Here is a 27254-nt window from a genome sequence, read left to right as displayed (position 1 = left end):
TGAGTACTTTATGTTGGTACTTTAAGTATATTTTGATGCGAATACTTTTGTACTTTTACATCTGTAACATTTTGGACTTTTACTTGTAACAGAGTATTCCTACACTATGGTACTTAGTACCAAGATCTGAGTACTTCTCCCAGCTCTGCTTTACAGCACTGAACATATTTACAATTAGGTGATTCAATCACAGGCACAGTATCTGGTCACAACGGTCACAACGCACTTTGATCCGATCATCTGAGCATGCGCACGATGAATGCCACGTACTGGTTGACGTTGACAGTCTTGGAGGCTTGGACACTTCCTGATGCTGGTACCCGGGTCTAGCTAGGCTAGCTAAAATATATTAATTTCACGGTTTAGGGAAACCTGTGAAACACAGCGCGGCCAAGTCGTCTGATTCAGGTAAAATACCTTCTTGTGTTTATGGTTCAGGCATGTTATGAAGTAGTTTAAACCACACAGCAGTTCCCATCCTTTCTCTGTTTGAGTGGTCTGTTGCTAGCAAGCTAGCTATGTGGTTAGCTTGCTAGCTAGCAACTACTAATGTTAATTTAGCTACGCAGCGAGCTAAAGCTTATGCATCTCGCCCAAACAGGTGCCGAGTCTTATTCATAGGAAGTTACATACGAAAATAACTGACACTGGCTTTTTTTTCTATTCTTATTAAAGACAAAGTTGTTATTTTACTTTGTTGAAAATATGCCGGTTTACCTAACGTTAGCTCAGAGTGCCATTTAAAGGTAGCAAGTTACCCAGGAAACAGCTTGATGCCGACCGATTACTAGAAAGTGAAAGTAATGATAGGTATTTTACTGCAATGAAATGAAATATTAAATATACTATTGCTTTTAACTCCGCATTTACAGTTTTTAATGACACCATTGACAGGGCAGTGATGAAACGGCCTAGTTAGCAGTCACTGGTTATGTTTATGGGCCACTGACAGATGACTCTGCGAATGAGCGTCTGTTACCATCAGCTTTAGCCGCACTTCAGTGACAATTTTAACGTCTAAATCAGATCTAAAGTTACCAAACGTTGTCATCAACATATGGTATAGCCACTTTTGGTAGAAACCAGTTTGTCGTTCCCCCATTTAACATAACTGTATGCTAAATGTTAGCTACCACACAATCCCTAGCATCCGGCTAATTATTCATCTGGCTAGCAGAGTGAAAGCCGTAGCGTCTCTGGAATTAAATTCACTGTTTATTGTCCAGCCTTGAACATAAGTACCAAACGTCATAGTAAATCCAACTGCTCACTACATATCAGTTGTGGAAGAAGTACTCAGATTTTTAAGTAAAATAAGCAATACTACAAGAATCAATAATAAAGGTGCTCCTAATCATCTATATATTATACAGTAGCTAGGTTACTTATATGATTATGAATGTGTTTTTATCATAGCTGGTACATTTGGAGCTTATAACTCTATACTGCTGCTGGATATCCTATAAATATAACTTATAAATAATTTAATGTATATTTATATTTTGTATAAGCTAATAGTCTAAATCTAAAAAGTAACTAAAGCTGTCAAATAAATGTAGTGGACTAAAAAGTACAATATTGGCTTCTAAAATGCAGTGGAGTAGAAGTATAAAGTAGCATATACTGAAAATACTCAGGTAAGGTAAAAGTACTTCAAAATTGTACTTGAGTAAATGCACTTTGTTATTATCCACCACTGCTACACACATCACTGAGAGACGTTCATTGATCACAAGCTGTTTAGGCTCGACTTTAGCTGAATGTGAAACTACATATGTTGGATTGCCTAACAAACTTAATCTGTGTGTTTCACCTATTTTGCTTGTAAATGATGAAATGATGCCTTTCGAAAAGATCCAATACTCATAGTTGAAAGCTGTGATTATCTTATCAAACTGGTTAATATTTTGGGTCAAAGTCTGTAATATCATACAGTTATCTTTGCCACCTCACAGGGTGATGTTTGACCCTTAGACCCTGCAGTACAGGGACACTGTGTGATGTTGTTACTGCATATGAATACTCTTGATTGGATTCAATTACGTATAAACAGACTTTAGAAATCACATCACTGCCCATTAGGGAGATAGACGGTTTGTTAAAGATTGAGTTAGACTATTACAATTAAATGTTTAGTAAACAGAAGTTCTCTTTCTCCCTTGATCTCTGTTCAGAGAGATAAGACCTGCTCATTTGAACATGATTCCATATCCCTTGTTAATGTGACAATCGCCTTTCAATAGTAACCACCAAGAAACCACTTCGCCTACCCTGATAACACTGACCTAGTGTTTTCTAAGCCCTCTAGTTGAACATAATGATCATTCTGATGTTATTTTATTTCGTGCATAAGTGAGATCAGAGTGAGTCATTCTTTTAATCATAATCCTGCAGTTCTAGTGGGGTTCAGCATTACACTATTGTCCGTTAACACTGATGCTGTTGATGACTTTAGTTTTTGGTAACCTTCAATCAACTTTATGAATAAAAACCCTACTTCTTTAATAGTCAACAAATAATTAAAGTCAGTCCAACTTAGCTGTTCCCAAAATGTCATACTCGGTTCCATTAAGCATTGAGAAAGTAGACAAGACGCTAGGACAGTGGTTCTCAAACTTTTTCTGGCATTCCCCACTTTGAACAGGTGGGCCTTTTCAAGCCCCACCTGTTCCTCGCCGCTCCAATAAAATGGTAGGCCAAGCTTAAAATGGTCAAATGTATCGTTCTATAACGGGGGTCTCCAACCTTTTTTAGGATGAGAGATACTTTCAAAAAAATTAAACGAGTCGTGAGCTACTTTTACTCCTCTTTTTCACTTTTTTTGCAGTGTATATATTTAGCACATTTTAACATTATTATATGCTTACCTTTAACCTTTGTGTGCTGTTTGGGTCTGTGGGACTTTTCAGTGAAAAGAAAATGTATGATTTTTTTTTTTAAATGTTGAAGTTAATGCATCAATGAATTTATGGATACAGCTCTCAACACTCAGATGAAAGGGAGCTGTATACTTTTCAATAATCCAAACATCTTTTAGAATATGATCACAACCAATAACAAATCATTTAAACTTGTGTATTCTTATCTTATGTTACCAAGGTAGCATTCTTTTTTTAATCTATGCATATTTTACTAATCACTCCCCTTTTAAACTGTTTACTGTCCTATAGTACACATTGGAATGATTTCTTACTTTATTTTGTACAACTAGGCTATATTAAATAGATAAAGGTGTGTTTTCTCTCTCTCGCTCGCTCACAGAGGCTGTGTGCTCCCATGGCGATGATGGCTTGCGTTAAAAGATAATAATAAACATAGGCCTATTTGTAAAATGGGGGGACACAAACGGGATTTCGAAAAGTGTCACGGTTAAACTGCTTATGAAGTGGTGAGGTGCCGCTCCACATTGCTTTTCGGATTGGCCATCAGGAGATTCGGGACTTTTCCCATTGGGCCGCTGCCGTTAGGGGGCCGCTGGCTCTAGCATAGGTGGGCCGTGGACTTTCACAGCACCGGTACCGCATCCGCCGCCGCAAACACCCGCCGTTGCGAGGCTCTGGCGGCTCCGGCAGGTCCGGTGCAGCGGTGCTGTGAAAGTCCACCGCCGTTGCGAGTCTCCGGCTGTAATAATCCACTATACCGCCCGTGAGGACCCAGGTTCGATTCCGGCCTGAGGTCCAAAACATTTTTATTTATTTTTTAAATAAAAAAAGAAAATCTCCTGTTCATCGCGTCCATTCGCGACCCACCTATCACATCTCTGTGCCCCACCAGTGGGGCGCGCCCCACACTTTGAGAAACGCTGCGCTAGGACATCAGGCTTGTTGTTTAGTAAGTTGTCTACCTTTCCTCTGACCCTGTTAGTGGTGGGAGCAGAAGAGGTCGGACGGCACCATGAACGGCCAGCTGGACCTAAGCGGGAAGCTGATCATTAAAGCCCAGTTGGGCGATGACATCAGACGCATCCCAATCCACAACGAAGACATTACTTACGACGAGCTAGTGCTGATGATGCAACGTGTCTTCAGGGGAAAGCTGCAGAGTAACGACGAGGTTACCATCAAATATAAGGATGAAGGTGAGTCAGGACATCCAGGGCCCTTTGTCCTCATTGGTCTCAAGGGTCATAAGTGTGATTGTTGACGTTTTCCTCTTATTTTTAAAACCAAGTTTATGTGACTGTTACTGATAACTTGACGACATAATCTTTATTTTTGGCAGAGATAATCGTCTTTTCTTTCATTTCCCTCTTTCTAGATGATGACCTCATCACCATTTTTGACAGCTCCGACCTCTCCTTCGCCATCCAGTGCAGTAGAATACTCAAACTGACTTTGTTTGGTAAGATATTAAAGCATTTTCTCTGACGGATCAAAAGACATCCGGCCCCGTGTTGTGTGTGAACTTTTCCTTAAGGAATCGAAACTTCAAACCTCTGGATTTCTTAAATCATGTGAAACCGTAATAATGATCAATTGTAGACCAAGATGTCTTTTAATCAGCTGTTACCTCAACCAGTCACTGGAGGGCAGTCCAGCTTATCTTTCAAACAACAAACCTCAGCTCTTCTCTGACTGAAGGAAAGTTGTCTTCACTCCCTTCTTAATCATTTGGACATTTCTGTACGTTTCTTAGCACCTCTCGAGCAAGCAAAGAACATGACAGGCAGAATATGGTTGTTTTCACAAAAGCCTTTTGTCCAGTTACACTGGTTCCTTACTGACATTTTAGATATGCACCAGGCCAGCTGACTCGGGCATGAGAACAATTCATAATATTTACAGTGTTTCCCACAGAATGTGATTCTATCTATGGTGGCCCGTCACAAATAGAATCAATGTATGGGAAACACTGATTTACCAAACAACTGCTTAGCCCCGCCCTAACATGTCAGGCTAAGACCTGTTTTCTTTTTAAAGTAATAACACGTTGCATTAGGTTTTACAGTTAATAATACTTGATCTAAAATATGATTTTGATTGTTGTATGAGTAGGAATACTTGAACAAATAAGGTGCGTCTGGTAAATAGATGTCGTATATGGCAAATCTATATGCAGCTTTATAAGTCAATTGTGTTTTCTGTCTGGTTTTATAACTTAACCTTAATATTAACTGGATCTGAAGGTGAACTATATTCCACCCATTTACTTAAGCTATTTCAACTTATCCGTAGGGTCGCAGGTGGCTGAAGCACATCCCAATTATACTGATCAAACAAGCCATCTGGGACTGTTTTCTTTCAATCCATTCTCTTCAATACTGGCCAACTTCAGGCCATAATCATTTCTTCATCTGATTCTGTAAATGACAAAAAACAACATGTTGTTTTCCCTGATTATGTCTCCCGGCTCCCATTTCTATATTACATGTGTTTGTATTCATGTTTATGAATTACTCTATTTCCTGTGAGTCATTTTAAAAGCAGGATTATTTCCCCAGTGTTTGACTTTTGGATAGCCTAGAATCTGATTATGTTCCTTCCTGCACGGAAATATTGTGGTAGAGAATAACCAGTAGAGGAATATAGGCAGGAAAGTAACATTTGAAGATAACGATTCAACAGAATATTGTTTCAGCTACGGAAAAAAAGACTTCAAAGTCATAGCACACCATGTATTGCTTCTTACAAATGTTCTAATGTTGACTCATTTTTAAACTCAAAAGTTAAATGTGCACTCACTCTACTCAGGGATATAATGGCAACATGATGTTGTTTCCTATTCTCTGCTTCCCGTCAGTTTGTTCTCCTGTAATTGCAATTATAAGAGGTTAATCTGCAGGATTTCAGCTTTCATTTCAAAAACAAACATGCATAATAACATCATGTGGAATGAATTTTCTTCGAGGTGTCGAAATGCAAAACAAGCAAGAGTAGTCAGTCTTGTGGCAGCCAACAGAGGAACTCATGACCCACTGCATCCCTGTTCAGCATTATCCTCTCATAACACAGACACTTACGTGAGAAAAGAATGTCCGGCGGTCACTAATCTCAAAATCATTCTTGGACATTACACTCCCCAGTCACTTTTAGAGTGGGGATAATACAAATTGGGAAAATATTGAATGACTTACAGGTCACAAAGTGTCAAAGATTGTGAAGACCTTTTTCCTGTGTTGAGAGCAGATTGGAAATGGAATAATTGACCTATTGGTTAGATAGCGTCATTTCTATTCATTAAGTTAGCACGAAAACCAAGCTCTTTTGTTTAGCTGGTAATAATAAAGCTCTCTGTCAGCCTGGCTGCTTTTGCAAATGGCTTTGTGGTTTTAACCGTGTGACCGATGGATGATCTCAGTAATGCCAAGTATTCACAGTGTGGAGTCAGATTTGCAACGAGTCATCATTCATAATTGCCACATACTCAGTGTGGAATGAACCGCCTTTCCAGCTGACCAATGAACTGGATAATTAGGAGTTTCCAAAGACTGTTTATTTTGAATTTGCAAATGTTACTGTAATAAACAGTTTTTACTGAAGATCCTATTTTACAGTTTGACTTTCAACCCAACTGTTAATCATAATGTATAGTGAAATGGGTCCATCTAAAAGATCAAACAAATCGAATCAATAAGTTATGGCTATAACTCAGATCCTGAATACTTTACTCCAAGTGGGAAATGATGGTATCTAATGAGATCAGACGTGAGATAACGATAAGGAGAATAAAGATATGAACTGGGGATTGTTGTCCTCTGTAAAAGCCATCAGGAATCAATCACTTTCCTTGAGGTCTTACACACAGATGGATTTCACTGTGCGGACATGGAGAAATGTTTGGCTTTGCTTAATCTCATGTTGGACTTTGCTCACTGCTTTCCTTTTCCTTTATCTCCCGTTATCTGCAGTGAACGGTCAGCCGCGGCCTTTGGAGTCTAGTCAAGTGAAGTATCTGCGCAGGGAGCTCATTGAGCTCAGGAATAAAGTCAACAACCTCCTGGACAGCCTGGAGCCCCCAACAGAGCCGGGCTTGGCTGCTGCAGCACCGGACAGTGGTAACCACCCCTCCTACACACACACACTTTAGAGGTAGACCAACAAGTCAACCTTTATTAGATTATATCGGTATCGGTGTATATGTTGGCCTTTAGAAGTTGCAGTGCAGAAATGGTTCCGTGTCATCATTACATAGTTTGTCCACCAGAGAGCACTGACAGATTGATTTTTCATTTGTTAAATGTCCTACTTGGTATGTATATGATCCATATCCTTAGGTCTTTGGTTGGATTTGTTTAAACTGGATATCAGTATCAGCCTTATTAATTACAGCCTTTAGTATCACTGCTCCTAGTACTAGACTCCTGGTACTAGACTCCTGGTACTAGACTCCTGGTACTAGACTCCTGGTACTAGACTCCTAGTACTAGACTCCTGGTACTAGACTCCTAGTACTAGACTCCTGGTACTAGACTCCTGGTACTAGACTCCTAGTACTAGACTCCTGGTACTAGACTCCTGGTACTAGACTCCTGGTACTAGACTCCTGGTACTAGACTCCTAGTACTAGACTCCTGGTACTAGACTCCTGGTACTAGACTCCTGGTACTAGACTCCTGGTACTAGACTCCTGGTACTAGACTCCTGGTACTAGGATGGGTTAAATGCAGAGAACACATTTCACTGTGTGTGCTGTGTGCTCTGCATGTGTGCCCATTAAAGAGGGTTTCATCCCTCCCAATATTATCAGCCTTGTAAGAAAACACTGTCTGTTTTACTATAAAAATATGTTTACTTTGCAATTCTTGATTGATTTGCAGTCTTTCTGATTTGAATGGTCGTTACATGACAACTCATAACTTCTGAACAGTAATGTAAATCACAGAGCCACACTGTGCCGTCTAGGCTATAGTATATTTTCACATGCATAATCCAGGCAGTCTGATTTGTCTTTGGGTTTTATTTTTTAGATCACAAACCTTCAGTAAGGTCTGTTATCCCACTGATGGGGATCACCCTTCCTTAACAAACCTTTGATCACATGCTTACTGCCAACATTTAAGATCCCACAGGCATACTGGTACCAGAGTGAGACTTGAGTTCATAAGGGTCAGTCATCGTGGAATAATAATAATAATAATCCTTATATTTATTATAGCGCTTTATCAAAGACTCTCAAAGTGCTTTACAAATACACATTACACATACAGATCACACATGTAATGGTCATCTACTGTGGACAATACCCACAGGAGCAAATTCGGGTGAAGTGTCTTGCCCAAGGACACAACGGCCTGACGCAGTGGGGCGGGAGCGGGTTTCGAACTGGAGTTCCCTAACGCCCCCTTGATCTGATGATCAAACGCACAGACCACTGCGCCACCCGTCCCTAATCATCGGAATCATTTAACAACTAGCTTTTGTTTAAATATGAACTGGTTTAGTCCAGTTTGATTGTGGGAATACAAACTTGCACACAAACGCACTAAGCAGAAAGACACCCTTTCCATGTGTTATCATAACTGTTGTCTGAGAAACGTTGAGCTGCCATTTTTCATTTTGGTGAGCTGTAACTTTTGAATAACATCTGAATAAGTTATTTGTCTGGAAACAGTAAATGGGGAGTGATCTGTAGCCTGCAGACAGTTGGATTTGTTTTTCTGAGTCTAATGCAGGAGTGTAATCAAGGTCTTAATGAGGCTGTAGCACTCGTACCTTTAGTACTAAATATTCGTGTTAATGTTTTTTGTTAACTCAAATTATCTCAAAATGTTGCATACTGTACATGCATTGCCTTGTTGCCAAAATGTGTCTTAGACTCAGCTGGTTCCTAAAGGTCTGTGTTTCTAGATTCAGTGGACGGACGTGAAGGCAAACTGATGGCAGCAGAGCAGGCTGTGAAACACGCCACTCCAGTCAGCGCAGCCAGCATGTCGGCCTTCGACCCGTTAAAAAACCAGGACGAGGTCAGCAAGAATGTCATCTCCGCTTTTGGACTGAGTGAGGACCATGCCCAAGGTATTGCACCTGAGCAAACTGCATCAAATAGAAGACACTTGGCTTTGATACGTTTGTGTTTTGTTTCAGTGTATCGCTTTAATGTTTTTCCTCATCCTCGTCCGAGCAGCTCCCCCAGCGTCACTGTCACTAGAGGAGCGTTCAGGAACACCTGACAGCATCAACTCCTCCTCTGCAGCTCCTCAGCCGGTGGCGCCTCCCCAACCACAGGCTCCCTATCCTGGAGTGCAGCAGGGCCCCCCAGCTGCCTTGGATGGTGAGTCACAACCACACACAGCTACTGCCCCATGAAATCCAATATACCTGTGGGGGAAACCTCTGAAGCAATAGGAGTCAGGACTCAGAGAGACACGAGGAGAGCTGGAGCTTTGATGGCAAACACTGACGGTTTATTTGGAGCTTCGGCCGGAGAATTCACAAGACAAGTCACGGGCCACGGGTTGACCACACGGTTGAGATGCCACAATACATTCTGAAGAACTCTACCCCAGACCCGTGTATTTAGCTAGTTCAGAGAGAATAATCAACATGCTGCATAACAAGATAGAATGATAACACCTCTATCAGCTGACGCCAGCAGGCAGGAACAGGGAGACAAAACACTGAGAGCACAGCATCCAAGGTTACAGGTGCGTGTGCTCAGTCAGGACAGAATGAACTGATACACTGGGTCAAAGTTATGGGCCTTGGAAAAATATTTCCCCAACAATACTCACATGCAATATTTAATACATAAATAGGTGAACACACAGGCAGCCACATGCACGGATAGCAGGGAGATTGACTGCCTTATCGCTGGTTAGGAATTACAATTTCTCCTACATTGCCGCAGTTATATGGGATGTTTTTCTTACATTCCCACAAATGTTGCCTCAAAAAGTGTTAACCTCAAGCTCTTTTGTTTAGAGTTGGTCTGTCTGGGTTCTTTTAAGCCAGAAATGATATCCAGTGGTGAGTTTAAGATGGTGTGATTAGATGTGATGGGGCAGCTTGTAGTTATTTAAAACGGTTTGCATTAGTAGGATTGGTTCTTTCTGAATTATCCAAAGAAGTATTGGTTGGAGGATCCTACCGTAGAAGCAATAGAAAAATAAACACTACAAAAGATAGTTAAGCATTGCCTTAAAGCTCACACACAAGCAGGTGAAAACTATGACCATAAATACAAAGAACATTTGAAGTCATACTTATCAGAGTAAAATGTTTACAGAGTGCAGGAGTCTTGTTTTGATATGAGAACAATAATGATCTAGGAGGATAATAGATTGACTATTCGACCTTTTTAGTTTACATTTCCGAAAGTATTCAGCTCACAGATGTAAGTAGGGATGCTCTGATCGATCGATATCGGCCGATACTCACTCTCTGCCGATTGATCGGTGCTCTCTATAAAGGCCGATCAGGAGAGCCGATCACATGACGTAAAATTACACTTTTCTCTGTGCGCGGCAAAACAAGCTCGCCAACATGGCTTCAGCAGTCTGGCAGTATTTTAAGGGGTCCAGAAAAGACAGTAATATAGCGGTGTGTGTGAAGCAGAAATCCTGCAGCTCCGCCCGCTGTGACGGACCGGTGAGCGGAGCAAAACACACACTAAGAGTTAGACCTAACACACTTAGCTATTTTATCTAGCTCTGGAACAAGATGAACTAGTTATAAATATGTTTATTCTTCACTGTCAGGTCACTCATTACTGGATCAGTGAGCTGCATGAGACGATACTGACAGGCACAGGCTGTCAGGAGAGAGGGGGGGGGGGAGAGGAAAAGAGGCTTCCGCTCATCTCTCCCGTGTTATTATCCAAAGTGAATGTAAACTTGAATAATGTACTTAATTTGAATGTAATAATTGTGTTGGTTGTTGTTCGTGGAAGCTCCAGTGAATGAGCATTAACAGAGTTTTAAACATCACTTTAAATGGAAGATCCCAATAGGCCCCACCCACTCGATCGGATCGGCGATCGGTATCGGCCGATACTGATTCCGGCGATCGGCCCCAAAATTGCCGCTCGGAGCATCCCTTGATGTAAGCAAGGTCCATTCTGCTGTAGAAGCAGTTCATTGAATGAGACATGATGCTTGAGCAGAGGTCGTGTTAACCGAACATTTTCCGTCTATGACGGATTTTTTTTAACAATGACGGACAAATCTGAAAGCAGTCCGTCATTTTGACAGATTAGAACAAACTCGGAACAGCGCCAAAGTTTCCCCGCAGCGAGGCTCTGGTGTTATGCCGTGTTATGCATGCCCTCCAAAAAGGAAATGATACCGTTTCCAAACCTAACTGTGCCGTACGAATCATTGAAAATCATTTTGGCTTGACGCTGTGCACGCTCCCGCGAGGTGCAGCAGTCATGCATAACACGGCGCACTGTGTCCCTCCCCCCGTTGACAGTTCACGAGCATGCCCCCCCCCCCCCGAGTTGTGTTGTGTAAAGGCCGACGGGTTATTCTGGATTTTGACGGAAGTTTTACGATCCTGTCCGTCAAAAATGACGGGCAGTGAAAAAGTCTAGCGCAACTTCTGTGCTTGAGTCTCAACACTGTGGAATCTTTAAACAAGACTAAACATTGATTTAGGGGTTTCCTTACTCAGGAGAACCCCCCCCAGCTATCCCCTGGGTGTGATCTTTAATGTGGACATTCTGGACCCAAACCTAAAGACTAGATGAAGATAAATGGAAATAGGATCAGGCAATAACAAACATGACTTATTTGACTTTACTCAGCACCACGCTGGGAAATGGTGTTCTGCGCCAATCACACATTTCCAATTTCTTCCAATCTTGATCTAATTTAACTTGAGGGAATTCTCTGGCCTGGTCTTCCTGTTGTTGCAGAGCAAGGCCCAGGCAGGTGCAGGTGCAGCCACAGAGGTCACGCATATTGTATTTGTTTACCACAAAGAAGTGAGTGGATCGGATTGTTTTCAGATTGTGGTTTGGCATCGCTCTTTGAGGAGACCACAAAGGAGAGGCCTTTCTGTTGCAGAGCTGTAACTTGTTCTCAGAGCAGTCACACTGCTTACTTGACAACACCTGCAACACTGGAGACTAGTCAACACACATGTGGTATCACTATCCCCATTTAACTGGTGGTTTGTGGTTTGGCCTGGTTGATTAGCAGAGCCTCTTTAGTCGCTCCAGATGAAGACGTCTTCAGTCACTGGGTTAGCCAGCTCACCAGCCAGCTGCTCTGAGTGTTCCCTCTATAACACGAGAACTAGGCTAAACAACATCTTTGTACACCTTTTGTGTAGCTGATTTTTGTCTCCCTAAATGTACATATGATTATTTTAATGAAAATATCAGCAGTTTCTTTATCAAATAGTCTCATATCTTTTCAATAGCTTCTATATTAATTGAGGTAATGGCCTAAAAATCAATGCTAAAAGGTGCTTTGGCCCTGAATGTATATCGGTTCAAACAAGCAAGACAGGAGGTAGGCTACTTGAGCTTATCTGATAGAGGTCAAGTAAAGTATGTAGGCAGCTAGAGGTAAGGTATTAAACAGGCTGACAGCCCATAAGTGCAGTCTGAAGTTTCTTCTTTGCAAGCATTTACCCTGCTGTAGTGCAGCAAGCCTTGTCCCAGCTCCAGGAGAACTTTCTGTACCAAGTGAAAAGAGAACTACCCCACAGAGCTCACTAAAGCGTTGTTATTATACACATTGGCCGCTCTTCCTAAATACCTTCTTGTAATCTTGTGGCAGGTTGTTAGACACATCTCCCAAACCCAACGTGGCAACGCATAGTTTGTCCTCTCCTTTCACTTCTTAATGTCTTTCTTACTTCCAAGGCTGCAGATGGTTGGCAAACAAAGACGTTAAACTAGATCCTGCCAGCCCCTTCTCCCACTTGACCCTTTCCTCACAATATCACTGTTCCTCAGTATAGCTGCCTCCAGGCAAACCAGCCTTGATGCATTACAATTTATAAAATACATGAGATTGGCTGCCAAATGAGTGTGTATGGTCTTTTCAAAGGTTACTTTCTACCATAGGAATGCTGCCAACAAGATCCATAGGCAGATGGTAAAGATTTAGACCTATTGTCTATCCCTTGGCAATATGTGTGCTCGACATGAATAAACTGTAAACACATGTGTTTGTAGCGGCGTCTAAGACTAAAGCTCGAGGCTCTTTATCAGATGGGCAGAAATGTGTTGTTTTTTTTAAATAAGAACTTGTTCTCCTGACTTTTTCTTCAGGCTTGTTTAAAGTTCAGTAGAACTAGAGCCAAATACTTTTTTGTTCCAATGAACATCATTTTCCCAACTTGGGATTTGTCTCCTGTAGCCTTGGCTCCGTCTCCAGTGAGCCCCTCGCCGGGGCTCCGGACTGCAGCCAGAATCCAGGCCTATGCGAAACTAGTTTGTGAGCCTGCTAGATAAAGTTTTACGTGGTCACAACATGATGATCATCGTTTATGGTTCCCTCAGCCGAAGCAAAGTCACCATCAGTCTATTCCATCCCTACAAACATTGTCAACTGGACGAGTGAGCCAGTGTCGCAGGAATGGACTGCATTTGTGCATTTTCCACAAGCCATTTTGACTCTGTGCACTCATATCATGTGCACGCACTTGGTGGTTATGTGCACTGGTTTTAAGATGTATTAAATGCCACACACTGGTAAGCGCAGGATGCATGTGTGAAGTGAAGTTTAGACTTGATAGAATCCATTTATCCGTGACTGTCTTCTTAAGGGTGCGTTCACACCTGCCTTGTATAGTCCGGTTGAATCGAACCCTGGTGCGTTTAGCCGCTTGGTGCGGTTCATTTGGGTCGGTGTGAACGCAGTCCGAGACCTCTGAAGTGAACTAAACAACCGGACTCTGGTCCGCTAAAATAGGTGGTCTCGGAGCGCTTGCTTGCGAACTCTGGAGCGGTTCATTGCTGGTGTGAACGCAGTCCGCACCAAAACATAGGAAGCGCAGTATTTACGTGTCACAAGAACGCGGATATCTTCAAAAATCTTTAGCGAAAGTCTTTCAAGACCTCCGCGGTTGTTTAGTTAAAGAGTGAAGCAGAATTAAGTGTTGAACAGTGTCGTGTAAAGTAACAATTCTCCGTCAGCTACATAAAAGTAAGAACACCTGTCGTCGGTGAAACGCCCCTCCTTACTGCACGTCTCTCATTACGTTATAATGTTTTTTAACGGACGTTGTCTGATTATATAATCATATGCGCGGGCCGCTAGTGTGTATTGATCTCCAGACTAACAGCAGCATGAGAATAACCTGCCGAAGGTGCCGATGCTCCATGGCGGAGGCTCCGGTAGAAATTGCCGGGATTTGCGTTTTTACCCCCTTAATGTCTGACCAATGGTTGAACAGCATTTCCGTGCACATGACTTGTGTTTAAAGTGTATAGTCCGTTTGAGTTTTGCCCGAACGCAAACCGAACCTTCTGAAAAATGAAACAATGTAACAAACTGTGGTCTGGAGCGCACCAGAGAGCGGACTATCAGGTGTGAATGCACCCTAAAAGTAAAGTGGTCTATAGGCGACTGATTTCAAAAGCAAACTACTGTACCAAAATAGTAACTCTTGATCCTTGACTCTTTTCATTCCTTCGTCCTGTGAGCGCTCAGCAGGCTCAACGCTGATCTCTACCCTGAAGTGAAATGAACTCCCCAGGCTGAAGGTGTCTCACAGCCCTCATGCGTCCTTCCATCACTCTCACATAACACATGATGGATTACAGGCCGGGGAGAACAGGAGGAGAAGCCAATTTAACACACATGCCTTCTCACACAATAAAGACTGTGGTGTTCATGTAAAAGGTGCTGTCAGTGAGATAACAGATGGTTGCCACATCACATTAACGCTTTTAAAAAGACACCACTGTTGCTAGATAAATATTTAGTTGTCAAGTGTCTCCCAGAAACAATGCAACGTTGTTTGACGTGTTTTCTGACTCCTGGTTCTTTTAGCCTCCTCTCCTCAAAGTCAGTTGCCTTCGGGACATTCAGTGTGTGTGTACTGTATGCACTACTCTAATGTTTTGAATTACTGGAGTTCTTTCTGAGTGCATTGAGGTTTTCGGACAGTATATCATTTCATAGGACTCAGCGTTGCGTTGTTCAGACTCAGTAATTGTAAAGTGTCATGTCAGCCCTCCCAAAGAGTGGAAAAGCAGGGCTTGAAGAAGCAGTGAACCCTGGTGCGGCCGTCTTTCATTAGGCCTTCCCTCTTTGTGCTTTTCATGTCGTCAACCCAGTTTATGTGCCAGGCAGGAGATCTTGGAGAAAGATTCAGGCCTTGTTAAGGGAGACCAGTAGTTTGCCAAGTCTTCGCCTGCCTTCTGAACATTCAGGCATTCAACGGAAAACTTGATGATTTAAAATAACAAGGAAAAATAGTTTCCATGTTTTTGAAACATAAAAATGAGTGTGTGCACGACGTCACTTTCAAGGAAGATATTACCAACTACTCATCACCCTCTGCAAAGGTTGCCTTTGTGTGTTTATGTGGACTTGGGCCCTTGCATGCTGTTGGTGGTTGATGCTTCTTACTGTAACGTCTACCAACGGTCAACATCTGTGAGTCCTGCGCTTTTAGCAACAAATAGCTGCATCAAAGTGTTTGCAGCTGCTTTTTGTTTGTTATTCTGTCCTGATGAGCAGGTGTTTCCCTGATACCACATACACACATACTTCTTCGAGGCATCTTGGATGGCTTTCAAATCAAATGCTTAAAAAAGCAGAAGAGATCCAATTTATAACATATACAATCGTACGGAAGGATCTGAAGTGGATACTTGTTAACCTTTAAAGGTTGTGTCCAAACTTCTTACAGTTTGCAGAATGTTCACGTTTTGTGGAAAGGTTTTACGTATTATGGTTATCGTCAATACAGGCCTGTAGAAAACCACCAAATATGTTTTCCTCGTCTACCTAAGCCTTGCTTAATGACTGCGTGAAGTTTTAGCAGAAGCTGTGAGTGAAAAACAAACACTGAGATACTTTAAAGTGAATCTGGAACAGCAGATCTTATTTGTGTTGTTCTATCTGTGTACTGATGACGCTTGTCCCCGTGTCTTCAGGTCAGATGTATCAGCAGTACCAGGCTCCAGGTGGATACCCCCCCCAGCAGCCCGCTGCCCCGCCCCAGCAGCCGCAGCAGTACGGTATGCAGTACTCTGGTAAGAGCAGAAATGGTCAGGATGTTACAAGAAGAAAAGCAGCTGCTTAGAGCAATGGGGATGTCTTTATTCTGGAGTGAATTAAAAAGACTCTCCCTCCCTCTCTCTGCAGGATACAGCACTCAGCCCGGAGCCCCTCAGCCCGCCCCCCCCCAGCCCCAGCAGCCTCAGCAGCCCCAGCAGCCCCAGCAGCAGCAGTTTCAGAACTACCCCCCTCCCTCCTCCCAGGCCCCAGCCCCCGGTGCAGCTTCTGCTCCAGGCTTCCAGGGGGGGCAGCAGCAGCAGCAGCAGCAGCCCCACCCCACTCAGGCAGCCCAGCAGTACCCCCCAGGAGCCTTCCCTCCCCAAAACTATACCTCCCAGGCCTCCCAGCCTGCCAACTACAGTCTGCCGCCCGGCTCCCAGCCCGCAGCAGGGTTCGCTCCCCGCCCAGGATACACCCCTCCCCCAGGCAGCACTGTCACCCCCCCCACCCGGAGCCGGTAACCCGTACGCCCGCAACCGCCCCCCGTACGGCCAGGGCTACACCCAGCCTGGCCCTGGGTACCGGTAAAAGAGGATAGCTGATGATCCTCACACCCCCAACCCCCTCCCTCTATGTGTGGCTCCCTGTTTGGAGTGGGTGCAGGAAAACGCTGCTCTGCATCCCCTTCCCTACACCAATATCCAAACATGAAACAAGCAACCCCCCCCCCCCCCAGTCTGATGGTTAGTGTTTGTATGCTGTCTCTCCAACACCACACTCTGCCCTGGTGTCTGTTCCTTGTTACTCCTCGCCTCCTGTCACCACCACTGGCCCTCTTGTACCTGTCCATATGTAACTAGTCTGTATGCACACACCTGGGAGACCACAGCAGGCTGTTGCACAATGTTCTGTACATGGTAATGCTTCATTTTGCGAGTGAGATCAGCGTCCACATTCTGCATCGGTGTCGTACACGTCGATGGCAAATATCTCAACCCGGTCGAGGTTACTATGTATCGATGCATTTATATGACACTATCTAAATGAACCCTTTTGTTTTTGCTGTTTGTTGTTGTTTTTCTTGATCTGATCAACTTCACCACCATGTCGGTATTAATGATGTGTTATTGAAACTGCCCCATGTTGGGAACACTAGCTAGGTGATGGCTTATGGGAGGTGTAGATCCCAGTGTCATGAAGAAGGCTTCTTTCATTTAGCTAATTATATATCATCTCCAGTAAGGCTTGCTATTCCTCTTTTTCTCTATCACTGGTTTTTACTAATAAATCAAGTTCCATCCTCGAGTGAGATTAGTTGTTTATGTATAAAATGTAACATTTTTTCTTGAACCTAATAAATGATTGCGACCCAGTTTTATCTTTTTGTTTTGATATTGTGTTTCTGTTGGCCGGCACGCTGTCTTCCTCTTAACACTTTGTGGTTTCTGAGTTCATGTCTGTTAACTTTGGCTTCTCTTCTTCTCCCCCACCCAGATTTGGAAAACTGTAGTAATGCTGGTTTTCCTATTCACTTTTCCTGCCTGTGGGTTGTGGTTGGCTGGGACTTATGGCATGGGAGTATGCGGTTGATACCTCATGTCAAACTGTCTCTCTGAGTCGGAGGAATTGAGCACATCGGGTTTATTAAAGATAATTTACGAGAGGAGTGTTTAGCATTGCTCTTCACCTCGCCTGTGCCAAACCAAAATCACTCTGTTTACATGAAAATAGCAATATTGATGTAGTTAGCACGTTGTTATGGATTTATTACTCATGGTTGGATAATATCTACCTGTGGAGTTTAATCCCTATTTCATCCATATGTGTTTGATCCAATTAAGATCAAAATCCAAGCACAAATGTGGAGCCAATGAATCACCCCCTATAAGGAGAAGTTTGATTTCTTTGGAAAAGCTTTCCTGCTTCAGAGAAGACGGAGATCGCATATCGAAAATCTCTTCCGACTCTTGGCATAGAAAGAGAACAGCTTTCCAAAATGTCTTGCATAAGCTTCACCAGTAAAGTCATTGAAGTCGAGCAGAAATGAATATCAGTAAATATAAAAACAAGATTTATTGCTGAAAACAAACAAACATTCATTGGGCATCAAAAACAAAGGCAGTCTTTCTCTCCAATGATTCATAGCTTTATGTACACTTCGTAAGTTTGAACACAAAAACATAAATTATGAAATGTACTTTTGTTTCCACGTTGAAGTTCAGTTTATTATTTATATTTTTTTTATATATGTTATTTTATAAAATAAAGGACAAGACTCAGCATCAAAACTACATAAATCTTTCCAAGTGAGTCCATAGAAACGCTGGGTTTGAGCTACATTAGCTTTCTAAAAATACAATTTGGCTAAGAGCAGTCTTTTACCTGAAATGTATCAAACTAAAGGATCCCTGGTATACATACTGTATTCCACACCATATACATAACAAAAGGTTTAATACTGTGCAAACTGCAACTGCTAATAATCCCTTAGAGCCAGCAGAAGGTCCATTCTGCATGTCTGTGTGTACTTGTATTTTACAAAGTCCAAATGTACAATGAAAGCATGATTGGTACCGTGCTGTATACATATAACACAATGTGTGTGCTCACTGACATGCAAGTATTTGGAACAATTTGTACTTCCTCATTTCAAAAGCCCGAGCACACACAGAATATTCAATAACGATCCCCTTTTGATAAATAATATCATACAAGTTATAACACTTTGGGAGCCAGCTTCCAACCATTTTCTCTGTAATTATTGTATATTCAACATTTTGGTTCTCTCAAACACCTGTTTGCTGAATGCATTTTTGATAAATAGAGAAATTAAGACAAATGTTACAAATGCACTCAAGAAGAGTTTTGTGACACCTAAGAGTCGTGTACAGGTTCAACCCTTTGAGAAAGGAGCTCAAACAGACAGACCCATCTACAGTGTCCATGGTAACATGACAGAAAGGCCCACCTCCCTTCAGGGTAAGGCAGGCGTCTCCTTCTTCCTACTTTCCAATAAAGGAATCCTTCCTGGAAACCGCTGTGGGGTTTTTACCACTTCCCAGGGATGGGTGTGCCACACTCGTACCAGCCTACGTAAGTAACATGTGACTTTCCTCCAATCTCTCCAAAGTGGACGGGCTCCTGTCTCATCGCTCTGTAAAACCCTGGGACAAAGACACAGAGGAGAGTGTAAGAGTCTACGTATTGTAATGATTGGTTAATGGTGATGGCTAACTAACATACCTTGTCTGCTTGGTAGCTGGTCAGCAAACATCTGGGTGCCGGTGCGTCCGTCCAGGAAGGAGTCCACAAACTGACAATGGTCCTCTCCGTGTCCCGTCTGATCTCCAATGTTGTAGAACTTCCCTAAAGAAAGAATAGAGGAAGAAGGTTCATAATTTGTTTCTAAATAGACCCTACCACATGATCTAAATCCAGGTTATTTTTCCTCTCAAAACTTAATGGAAATGGTCAAAGGAAATCAAAGGTCAGTTTTTTCCCTTTTAGTGCTATTTTATAAATCTAATCCAATATTTCTTTCTATATTATGACATATTATACTATGATTTATTTCTACCGCTTTTTTTACAACTTATTTTGGCATACTTTACTATGACTTTTTAATTATATATATTTTTTTTAAGTACTATTATTATTTTTAAACATTTTTATTTTCATTTAATTTAATCGTTTATTTAGCAGGGACAATGCACATTAATGAACACTTAAAACAAAAAAATGCAAATAGTGTAAATATGCCGGATTTTAGCTTGGAGCTAATTTCCATCCGCAGTCCCTTTATGGCGTACTTATATTTACATATGTTGTAAAGGATACTACGAGTTTTTTTGATTGTTTTTATGACCAAAATGCTTTTTTATGCCATACTATACTATTGTTTTATTTAATAACAAATTATACTTCAACTTCTTCTTCAAAAAAAGTTATAGTAAGCTATATTATGAAAAAAGTCATAAAAGGATAGCAGGTTGCCATAAAAAATTCAAGAACAAATCAGAATATAGCATGCCATAAAAGGTGATTTAAATAAAGTAGTCGGCATAGTATAGTGGATTGTTGAAAATCATAAAAAGATTCTTCTGTTTCTGTAATTACCAGTGAGAGAGTCACTCATGTAGAGCTTGTATCTCAGCGAGTTGCAGAGCTGGATTCCTACAAACTTCCGGTACCAGGTCCTCTTCACATACTGCTTTCCATTGCATTCAGAGTAGTCATCAGACTTAAATGGGAACTGAGTCCAGATTGCATCTTTGCCTGTGAAGAAATCATTAGAAGTGGAGTCTGAATATAGTCTACTGTATGAACAGGATTAAAAACAAGTCAAAGTTAAACATTTTAAAAAGCTTTATTTAGCTGGAACACACTGATAAACAGAGAAAAACGATATTCACCTGAAGCATGTTCGCTCACTCGTGGGTCCGCTGCAAACGTGAGATTAAGTTGCAATGAAAAACTTAGAGTAACCACACATTCATAAGATACCTTCAATCATTGAGCAAAACAAACACAGACGTGTATCGGGGCCAATTTGGCACAATATTAGAAATATCCACTCCCAACAGGCTGGGCTCTGATTGCTCGAGGGCAGGAGGCCAATTAGGCAAAGCTTCCCCTCTCATGCCCATTTCACACCAGCGCTTTTCCAGCTCCGGCTCGGAGCTGGAGCCTGAAAAGCGCCGGGTTTTCCTGTTCACACCGCAGCGGCGCCGGCTCTTAGCTCCGCAATCCGGTTCACTTCCAGCTCCAAAAAATTGTCGGTCTAGAGGCAAGAGCTTCGGAGCTAAGAGGTGGCGTCGCTTACGTCTCTCAAGGGGAACTGGGGATATGTATCAGCTGCTTGTGTGAGTCGGACAGTGAATACTTTAGAGCGGCCGCTGCAATGTGAGCTAACCGGGAGCTAACGGAGGAGAATAAACTCCCGTGGAAGAGCAGCCAGACTGCAGCGGTCGGTAAATGCTGCAGAAACACATTAATAAACAATGAACCACGGCACTCTGGAGCAAAGCATAAGGTTGGAGAAGTCGTTATTCAATTTAATCTGGCTTCGTGTGATTAAAAGCAACACGATCATCGACCCGACGGAGTTCCCCGTTGTTGTGAGCGCCGTAACGCCGTTGGGGAGCAAATCAGCGATGTAAACGGTGACGTCATGACGCAGCAGCGGCAGCACCAGTCGGGTGCTGGGCGGTGTGAACAGAGCGGGAGCAGAAAAGGGAAACCGGAGCTGAACCAGAAAAGCTCTAGCTCGGAGCTAGAAAGGGAAAAGCGCTGGTGTGAAAGCCGCATCAGTGGTGTCATTGGGATCTTAAAGAGGCCCTAATCCTTTTCTGGGTTTTCACTTTCCTGCAGGTTTTTGTGCATGTCAATTATTTCTCTACCCCACCCCCTGATTTGAACAGGATTACCTTACTAATGTTGTAAGGGTTAAAGTAATAAATAAAATATGAACCTGAAATTGTTCATAATAGGGCCCCTATAAAAACACAACATTTGATCAACAAGGCTCAAATTCAGCCTTTTTATCTAGGAAAATGAGACTCAGAAGACATCTGGTGAGCTGACAAACCCCTTGAGTCCTAATCAGTCAGACCCCAGTGCCATGTTGAAATCATTACACTAACAACTGCTTAATAGCCCACCTTCTGAGAATTAAAGCAATGCTCACAACAGCCTGATAATTAGAAGTGTATACAGTGGGATTAACATGCAACTAATTATCTGTCAGAGCAAACACATTCAGGTTTATCAGGAATTTCCTCTGTTAGGACTTTGGTTTATTTCAATTACATGGTTTGTAAAACTTGCCCGATTCTGTGCTAAACGTCACAGGGTCACTGGAGGGTCCGGCTCCCAGCTCATTCTTTGGTGTTACTGTGAATTCATAACTGAAACAAAATAGAAAAGAAAAAATGAGTAAAAAGGTGTTATACAAATTTTGAGGAGTTATTCATCGTAATCCCTCCCAACCTCCAGAACTGGAGCGCATCACACTTTCATGCCTTTGAAAGCTAAGAATGGGTCACACACACACACACACACACACACACACACACACACACACACACACACACACACACACACACACACACACACACACACACACACACACACACACACACGGAGCTGATGGCTATTCCATGTGCTGCATTCAGATGTCCTGGCAATAGTCGGGCCAGCAGACCCAGCCCAGGGCCGGGTTCTGTTGAGTTTTGAGACTCCAGATGCGGAGATTTAATTAAAAACACTCTGAACCTTTCCACCCAGATTTTGTGTCGCAGCAAGACGTACAAGTAAATCAGAACATACAGTGGGGCAAAAAAGTATTTAGTCAGCCACCAATTGTGCAAGTTCTCCCACTTAAAAAGATGAGAGGCCTGTAATTTTCATCCTAGGTACACTTCAACTATGAGAGACAGAATGGGGGGAAAGAATCCAGGAAATCACATTGTAGGATTTGTAATGAATTAATTGGTAAATTCCTCGGTAAAATAAGTATTTGGTCACCTACAAACAAACAAGATTTCTGGCTCTCACAGACCTGTAACTTCTTCTTTAAGAGCCTCCTCTGTCCTCCACTTGTTAACTGTATTAATGACACCTGTTTGAACTCGTTATCAGTATAAAAGACACCTGTCCACAATCTCAAACAGTCACACTCCAAACTCCACTATGGCCAAGACCAAAGAGCTGTCAAAGGACACCAGAAACAAAATTGTAGACCTGCACCAGGCTGGGAAGACTGAATCTGCAATAGGTAAGCAGCTTGATGTGAAGAAATCAACTGTGGGAGCAATTATTAGAAAATGGAAGACATACAAGACCACTGATAATCTCCCTCGATCTGGGGCTCCACGCAAGATCTCACCCCGTGGGGTCAAAATGATCACAAGAACGGTGAGCAAAAATCCCAGAACCACACGGGGGGACCGTCAATGACCTGCAGAGAGCTGGGACCAAAGTAACAAAGGCTACCATCAGTAACACACTACGCCGCCAGGGACTCAAATCCTGCAGTGCCAGACGTGTCCCCCTGCTTAAGCCAGTACATGTCCAGGCCCGTCTGAAGTTTGCTAGAGAGCATTTAGATGATCCAGAAGAGGATTGGGAGAATGTCATATGGTCAGATGAAATCAAAATAGAACTTTTTGGTAAAAACTCAACTAGACGTGTTTGTAGGAGAAAGAACGCTGAGTTGCATCCAAAGAACACCTACTGTGAAACATGGGGGTGGAAACATCATGCTTTGGGGCTGTTTTTCTGCAAAGGGACCAGGACGACTGATCCGTGTAAAGGAAAGAATGAATGGGGCCATGTATCGTGAGATTTTGAGTGACAACCTCCTTCCATCAGCAAGGGCATTGAAGATGAAACGTGGCTGGGTCTTTCAGCATGACAATGATCCCAAACACACCGCCCGGGCAACGAAGGAGTGGCTTCGTAAGAAGCATTTCAAGGTCCTGGAGTGGCCTAGCCAGTCTCCAGATCTCAACCCCATAGAACATCTTTGGAGGGAGTTGAAAGTCTGTGTTGCCCAGCAACAGCCCCAAAACATCACTGCTCTAGAGGAGATCTGCATGGAGGAATGGGCCAAAATACCAGCAACAGTGTGTGAAAACCTTGTGAAGACTTACAGAAAACGTTTGACCTCTGTCATTGCCAACAAAGGGTATATAACAAAGTATTGAGATGAACTTTTGTTATTGACCAAATACTTATTTTCCACCATAATTTGCAAATAAATTCTTTAAAAATCAGACAATGTGATTTTCTGGATTTGTTTTTTTCTCTCATAGTTGAGGTATACCTAGGATGAAAATTACAGGCCTCTCTCATCTTTTTAAGTGGGAGAACTTGCACAATTGGTGGCTGACTAAATACTTTTTTGCCCCACTGTACCTTTATAAGTAGCACACCAATATCCTGTCACTGCCATTCAATACTCTCTTTATGAGATCTACAGTGAACCCTACTAATGTAATCAGCCAGCAAGCACTTCAAGCAGGTGCCCCGTGGAGTTATTTAAAAAAACAAGGTAATATAAACACTTACTTCCATAATGAATGCATTGCCTTCAATAACTCTTCATAAAACAATTGCAAAGTCCACTTTTCTTTACATTTTGAAATATGCACATTCAAGATTACTTGCTGAAGACGTCTTCACTGCCTTTGTTTACAAATACTTTTCTTGACATGTTACCATCAACTGGTGAAAAGTGGAAGAGTGGGACACTATTGACATCTGTACGAAGACCCACTCAAAGACAAGCTGCTCTTTACTACTAGAGGTGACAGAAAACCAACCTCCAGAGGGAAACTTCAAGCAAGGTTTATATGGACAACCCTTATTGTAATGTAAACATGGTTAGTTGTTCCTAAACTATGCATAGTCAAATACCTGAACAATGGAACCATTAAAGGGAAAATATGGATGGTAGGGTGTTTGTCTGACATAATATGGTTTGAGTCACATACCTGCTCTCTGGTTTGAGATTCTCCACGGCTGTGTGTGTCTGGTTGGTCGTCAGGACGGACACCTCCTCTCCATTTGGTCCTTTAGTGGTGGATACAACCTCATACTCTGAGAAAGAAAGCAGGAATCCTTTAACACATTCTACACATTAAACGCAGTGCAAGTTCACATTTCAAAAGGTAAAATAAATTAATGTTGAGATATTTTGAGTTCATTTTGAGGAAAGGCCTCCGAAGCAATCACAACATAACTAACCTGTAAAGGTTTTTTAGTAGGATGAACACCACCAAAGGAAACTCAAACACTATAATCTATAACAATTATAATAACCATAAGTGACAACCTAGTTAAAAACATTATTTACAACCTTTCAACCCTATCAGCCAGTTACATCCATACAACTTGCAGTCATGAATGAGGACACAGCTTGATTAAGTTGAGATGGAGTTATTTTCCATTCAGTGCTCATTTCCAAAACAAATCTACCAAGACTTCCAGCCAAGTCAAAGAGGGTCCAAGCACATTGGTTCAATTCTGACCCGAACGCTCACCGACCCAAAGTGTCTATGAAGCCACTAGCTTTGCTGAATAAGGGCAGTTCCATCCCATATCTTTGAAAATGTCAACGTTTGTATCTACTGTACCTCTGGTTTCATTATCAGTTTTCTGCCAGTCAAGAATGACGAAGGACGGGCAGCCTTCCACAGTGACCACAGTGAGGTTGGTGGGGGGGACGCGGGGAGGACCAGTCACATTCTGATCCCCACCCTCCTCATCAGCGAAGAAACTGAGGGAGGAGGTGATGGAGCACGGCTCGTCTGGCTTCTTGTCCGTCTTGTAGATCACATGGGGACCTATAGATGGGAATAAGTTAGACAAATAATGTATGCATGTTACCTGTTCCACTCTTTAGGTTGCCATGTGTTAGTACTGAGTGAGAGGATTTCAAAGATTAAGCTGTTTAAACCACAGGGGAGATGTAAAACAACAAGATGGATGGATGGACTCTCACCTACAAAGCGCGGCTTGCCCATGATGTCTAAGTCTGACACAGGAGAATGGCTGAATACGGAGGAGTTGTCATTCATGTCAAAACGGCTTGCTGAAAAGGAAACAGGAGAGAGGGGTTGGGGATTGTTTGATGTGCCAGCAGTCCCTGGCAGCTCTTTGTCCTCAGTTCTGCAGCTCTGGTCCAGGTCAGCCGCCGGCCAGCCCAGCACCTGCTCTTTGTCTGCCTCTTGATATTCAAAACGTTTTAATTTCTTTCTTGCTTTTTGCCTTACTACAATACACACCTGCAAGCTCCATCAAGATGATTATTATCACATGCATTTACTCAAGTCATATCACTTTTTCAATCATATTTCTTTCTCGTACTGTTTAGTGCCGGGGCCGAGCTGGTCGTGTGCTGCTGTCTGCGCTCTTGCTTGGGCTTGGCTGTGACCAGAGGAAATGGCTTCAAGATGGATTCCTTGCCTCCTTGTTTCAAATCCATGGGTTTATCTGAGGATAGGGAGCAGCAGGAGAAGGAGAAGCGATCAGTTATTCACACTCATCCTCTGACTCATAGTAACACACAGTTGTGATCCATCTGCTCTGGCCATCTTCACTGAGCAACCCAGTGGCCTTTTCCTGGCGTCTGAGGATCAGAGATTGCTTGTTGTGTGAGCTCTCTTGTGCACATTAAAGGGGAAAAAGGTCTGCCAGAATACATCTGCGAAAGACAAAGATGCCCAGATGCTCAGGACCATGCACACAGAGGCCTTGTGTATATCAGTGCACTTATGTGAAGACAGAGAGATATAAACAAGTGATAGAGATGAGGTGAAATGTTAAGAGGAATGCTGTTTTGTTCATTAGTAAACCCTACAAGCCATATTTTGAAGTTATAAGCATTTTTATAATTGCAGAAGACAGCCTGAGCCAGTGGTTCTCAAACTATAACGAAGGGCGTGGAGGCATCGCAGCGGGACTTACTTGACCTAGTGGAAAAATGTGCAGTGGAACTAAAGTTGAATAAATTGGATTCATGTGTGACTAATAAACAAACAAGAGTGCTTTCAGGCTAGTTGGGCTATAAAGGGTGTCGAGAGCATTGTTCAAAACAACAAAACATGTACAATTTGGGTTGGACAGATTTTTAGAAAGGAAGAAAGGGAAAATAATTGATGCTCATTGACCTATCATGTCAAAAGAAGTCAAATCATCACCAAAAAAAATGATTTAAGTTCAGGCTCACTGTCAATGTAGAAAGTCTTTTGTCTTGTATGTGTTCAGCCTCTGGCAGTTTGGATGAAGTTTAGAGGAATAGTTTGGAATTTAGGGAAACGTTTATTCTTTCTTGTAAATAAATAAATATATAGTCAGTTTAAAGAGACAGCCTTAAGACTGGAAACAGCCTGGCTCTGTCCAAATGTAACACAATCATTCTACCAGCACAATAAAGCTAACAGGTTATTTCACATTTTAATCCGCATAATAAGGTGTGAAAAACTACACATTTTCAGAATGTTCGTTACAAATAGCTTTTGAGAGGGCCTGGATCCATGATACAACTAAATGATGACATGAAGGACAAGTTTGACAACCACTGGCTTAAGAAGCAGAAGTTAAGCCTTCCCCTTGCTGTTGTGTGAATGATGACAGTGTACAGGACAAGGTGCAGCAGGGTTGGGTGCAGCATCACTGTTGCCCTCAC

At 42.4% G+C, this 27254-nt stretch overlaps 2 protein-coding genes across 12 annotated transcripts in view; one reads left to right on the top strand and one right to left on the bottom strand.

Annotated features, from left to right (window-relative positions):
• Nucleotides 1–214: 214 nt before the first annotated feature.
• Nucleotides 215–17436, top strand: tfg (trafficking from ER to golgi regulator). The gene is made up of 8 exons (XM_034213717.1): nt 215–408; nt 3865–4078; nt 4258–4341; nt 6848–6994; nt 8787–8954; nt 9064–9210; nt 16000–16098; nt 16211–17436. The coding sequence occupies exons 2-8, from the start codon at nt 3895–3897 to the stop codon at nt 16582–16584; spliced, it is 1203 nt and encodes a 400-aa protein (XP_034069608.1). The 5' UTR covers nt 215–408; nt 3865–3894; the 3' UTR covers nt 16585–17436.
• A 675-nt stretch (nt 17437–18111) lies between these two features.
• LOC117544557 (target of Nesh-SH3) overlaps nt 18112–27254 on the bottom strand; it is a 30460-nt gene continuing 21317 nt past the window's right edge. For all 11 annotated transcript variants that reach the window (XM_034213706.1, XM_034213707.1, XM_034213708.1 and 8 more), the window contains 9 exons: nt 25934–26059; nt 25569–25658; nt 25201–25410; nt 24559–24664; nt 21890–21969; nt 20476–20505; nt 20180–20338; nt 19307–19429; nt 18112–19227 (listed from right to left, as the gene is read on the bottom strand). In XM_034213706.1, coding sequence (XP_034069597.1) covers nt 19112–19227; nt 19307–19429; nt 20180–20338; nt 20476–20505; nt 21890–21969; nt 24559–24664; nt 25201–25410; nt 25569–25658; nt 25934–26059 — 1040 coding nt within the window. In that variant the 3' untranslated portion in view covers nt 18112–19111. The remainder of the gene's footprint in view (nt 19228–19306; nt 19430–20179; nt 20339–20475; nt 20506–21889; nt 21970–24558; nt 24665–25200; nt 25411–25568; nt 25659–25933; nt 26060–27254) is intronic.

Source organism: Gymnodraco acuticeps, unplaced genomic scaffold (assembly GCF_902827175.1).
Source record: "Gymnodraco acuticeps unplaced genomic scaffold, fGymAcu1.1, whole genome shotgun sequence".
Classification (NCBI taxonomy): domain Eukaryota; kingdom Metazoa; phylum Chordata; class Actinopteri; order Perciformes; family Bathydraconidae; genus Gymnodraco; species Gymnodraco acuticeps.
The sequence above is the reverse complement of the archived record's forward strand: the minus strand, read 5'-3'. Positions and strand labels throughout refer to the sequence as shown.

Coding starts and splice junctions, on each gene's coding strand:
- tfg (XM_034213717.1), top strand. CDS start 3,895: ATGAACGGCCAGCTGGACCTAAGCGGGAAGCTGATCATTAAAGCCCAG. Junction 4,079..4,257: donor CATCAAATATAAGGATGAAG/GTGAGTCAGGAC, acceptor CCCTCTTTCTAG/ATGATGACCTCATCACCATT. Junction 6,995..8,786: donor TGCTGCAGCACCGGACAGTG/GTAACCACCCCT, acceptor CTGTGTTTCTAG/ATTCAGTGGACGGACGTGAA.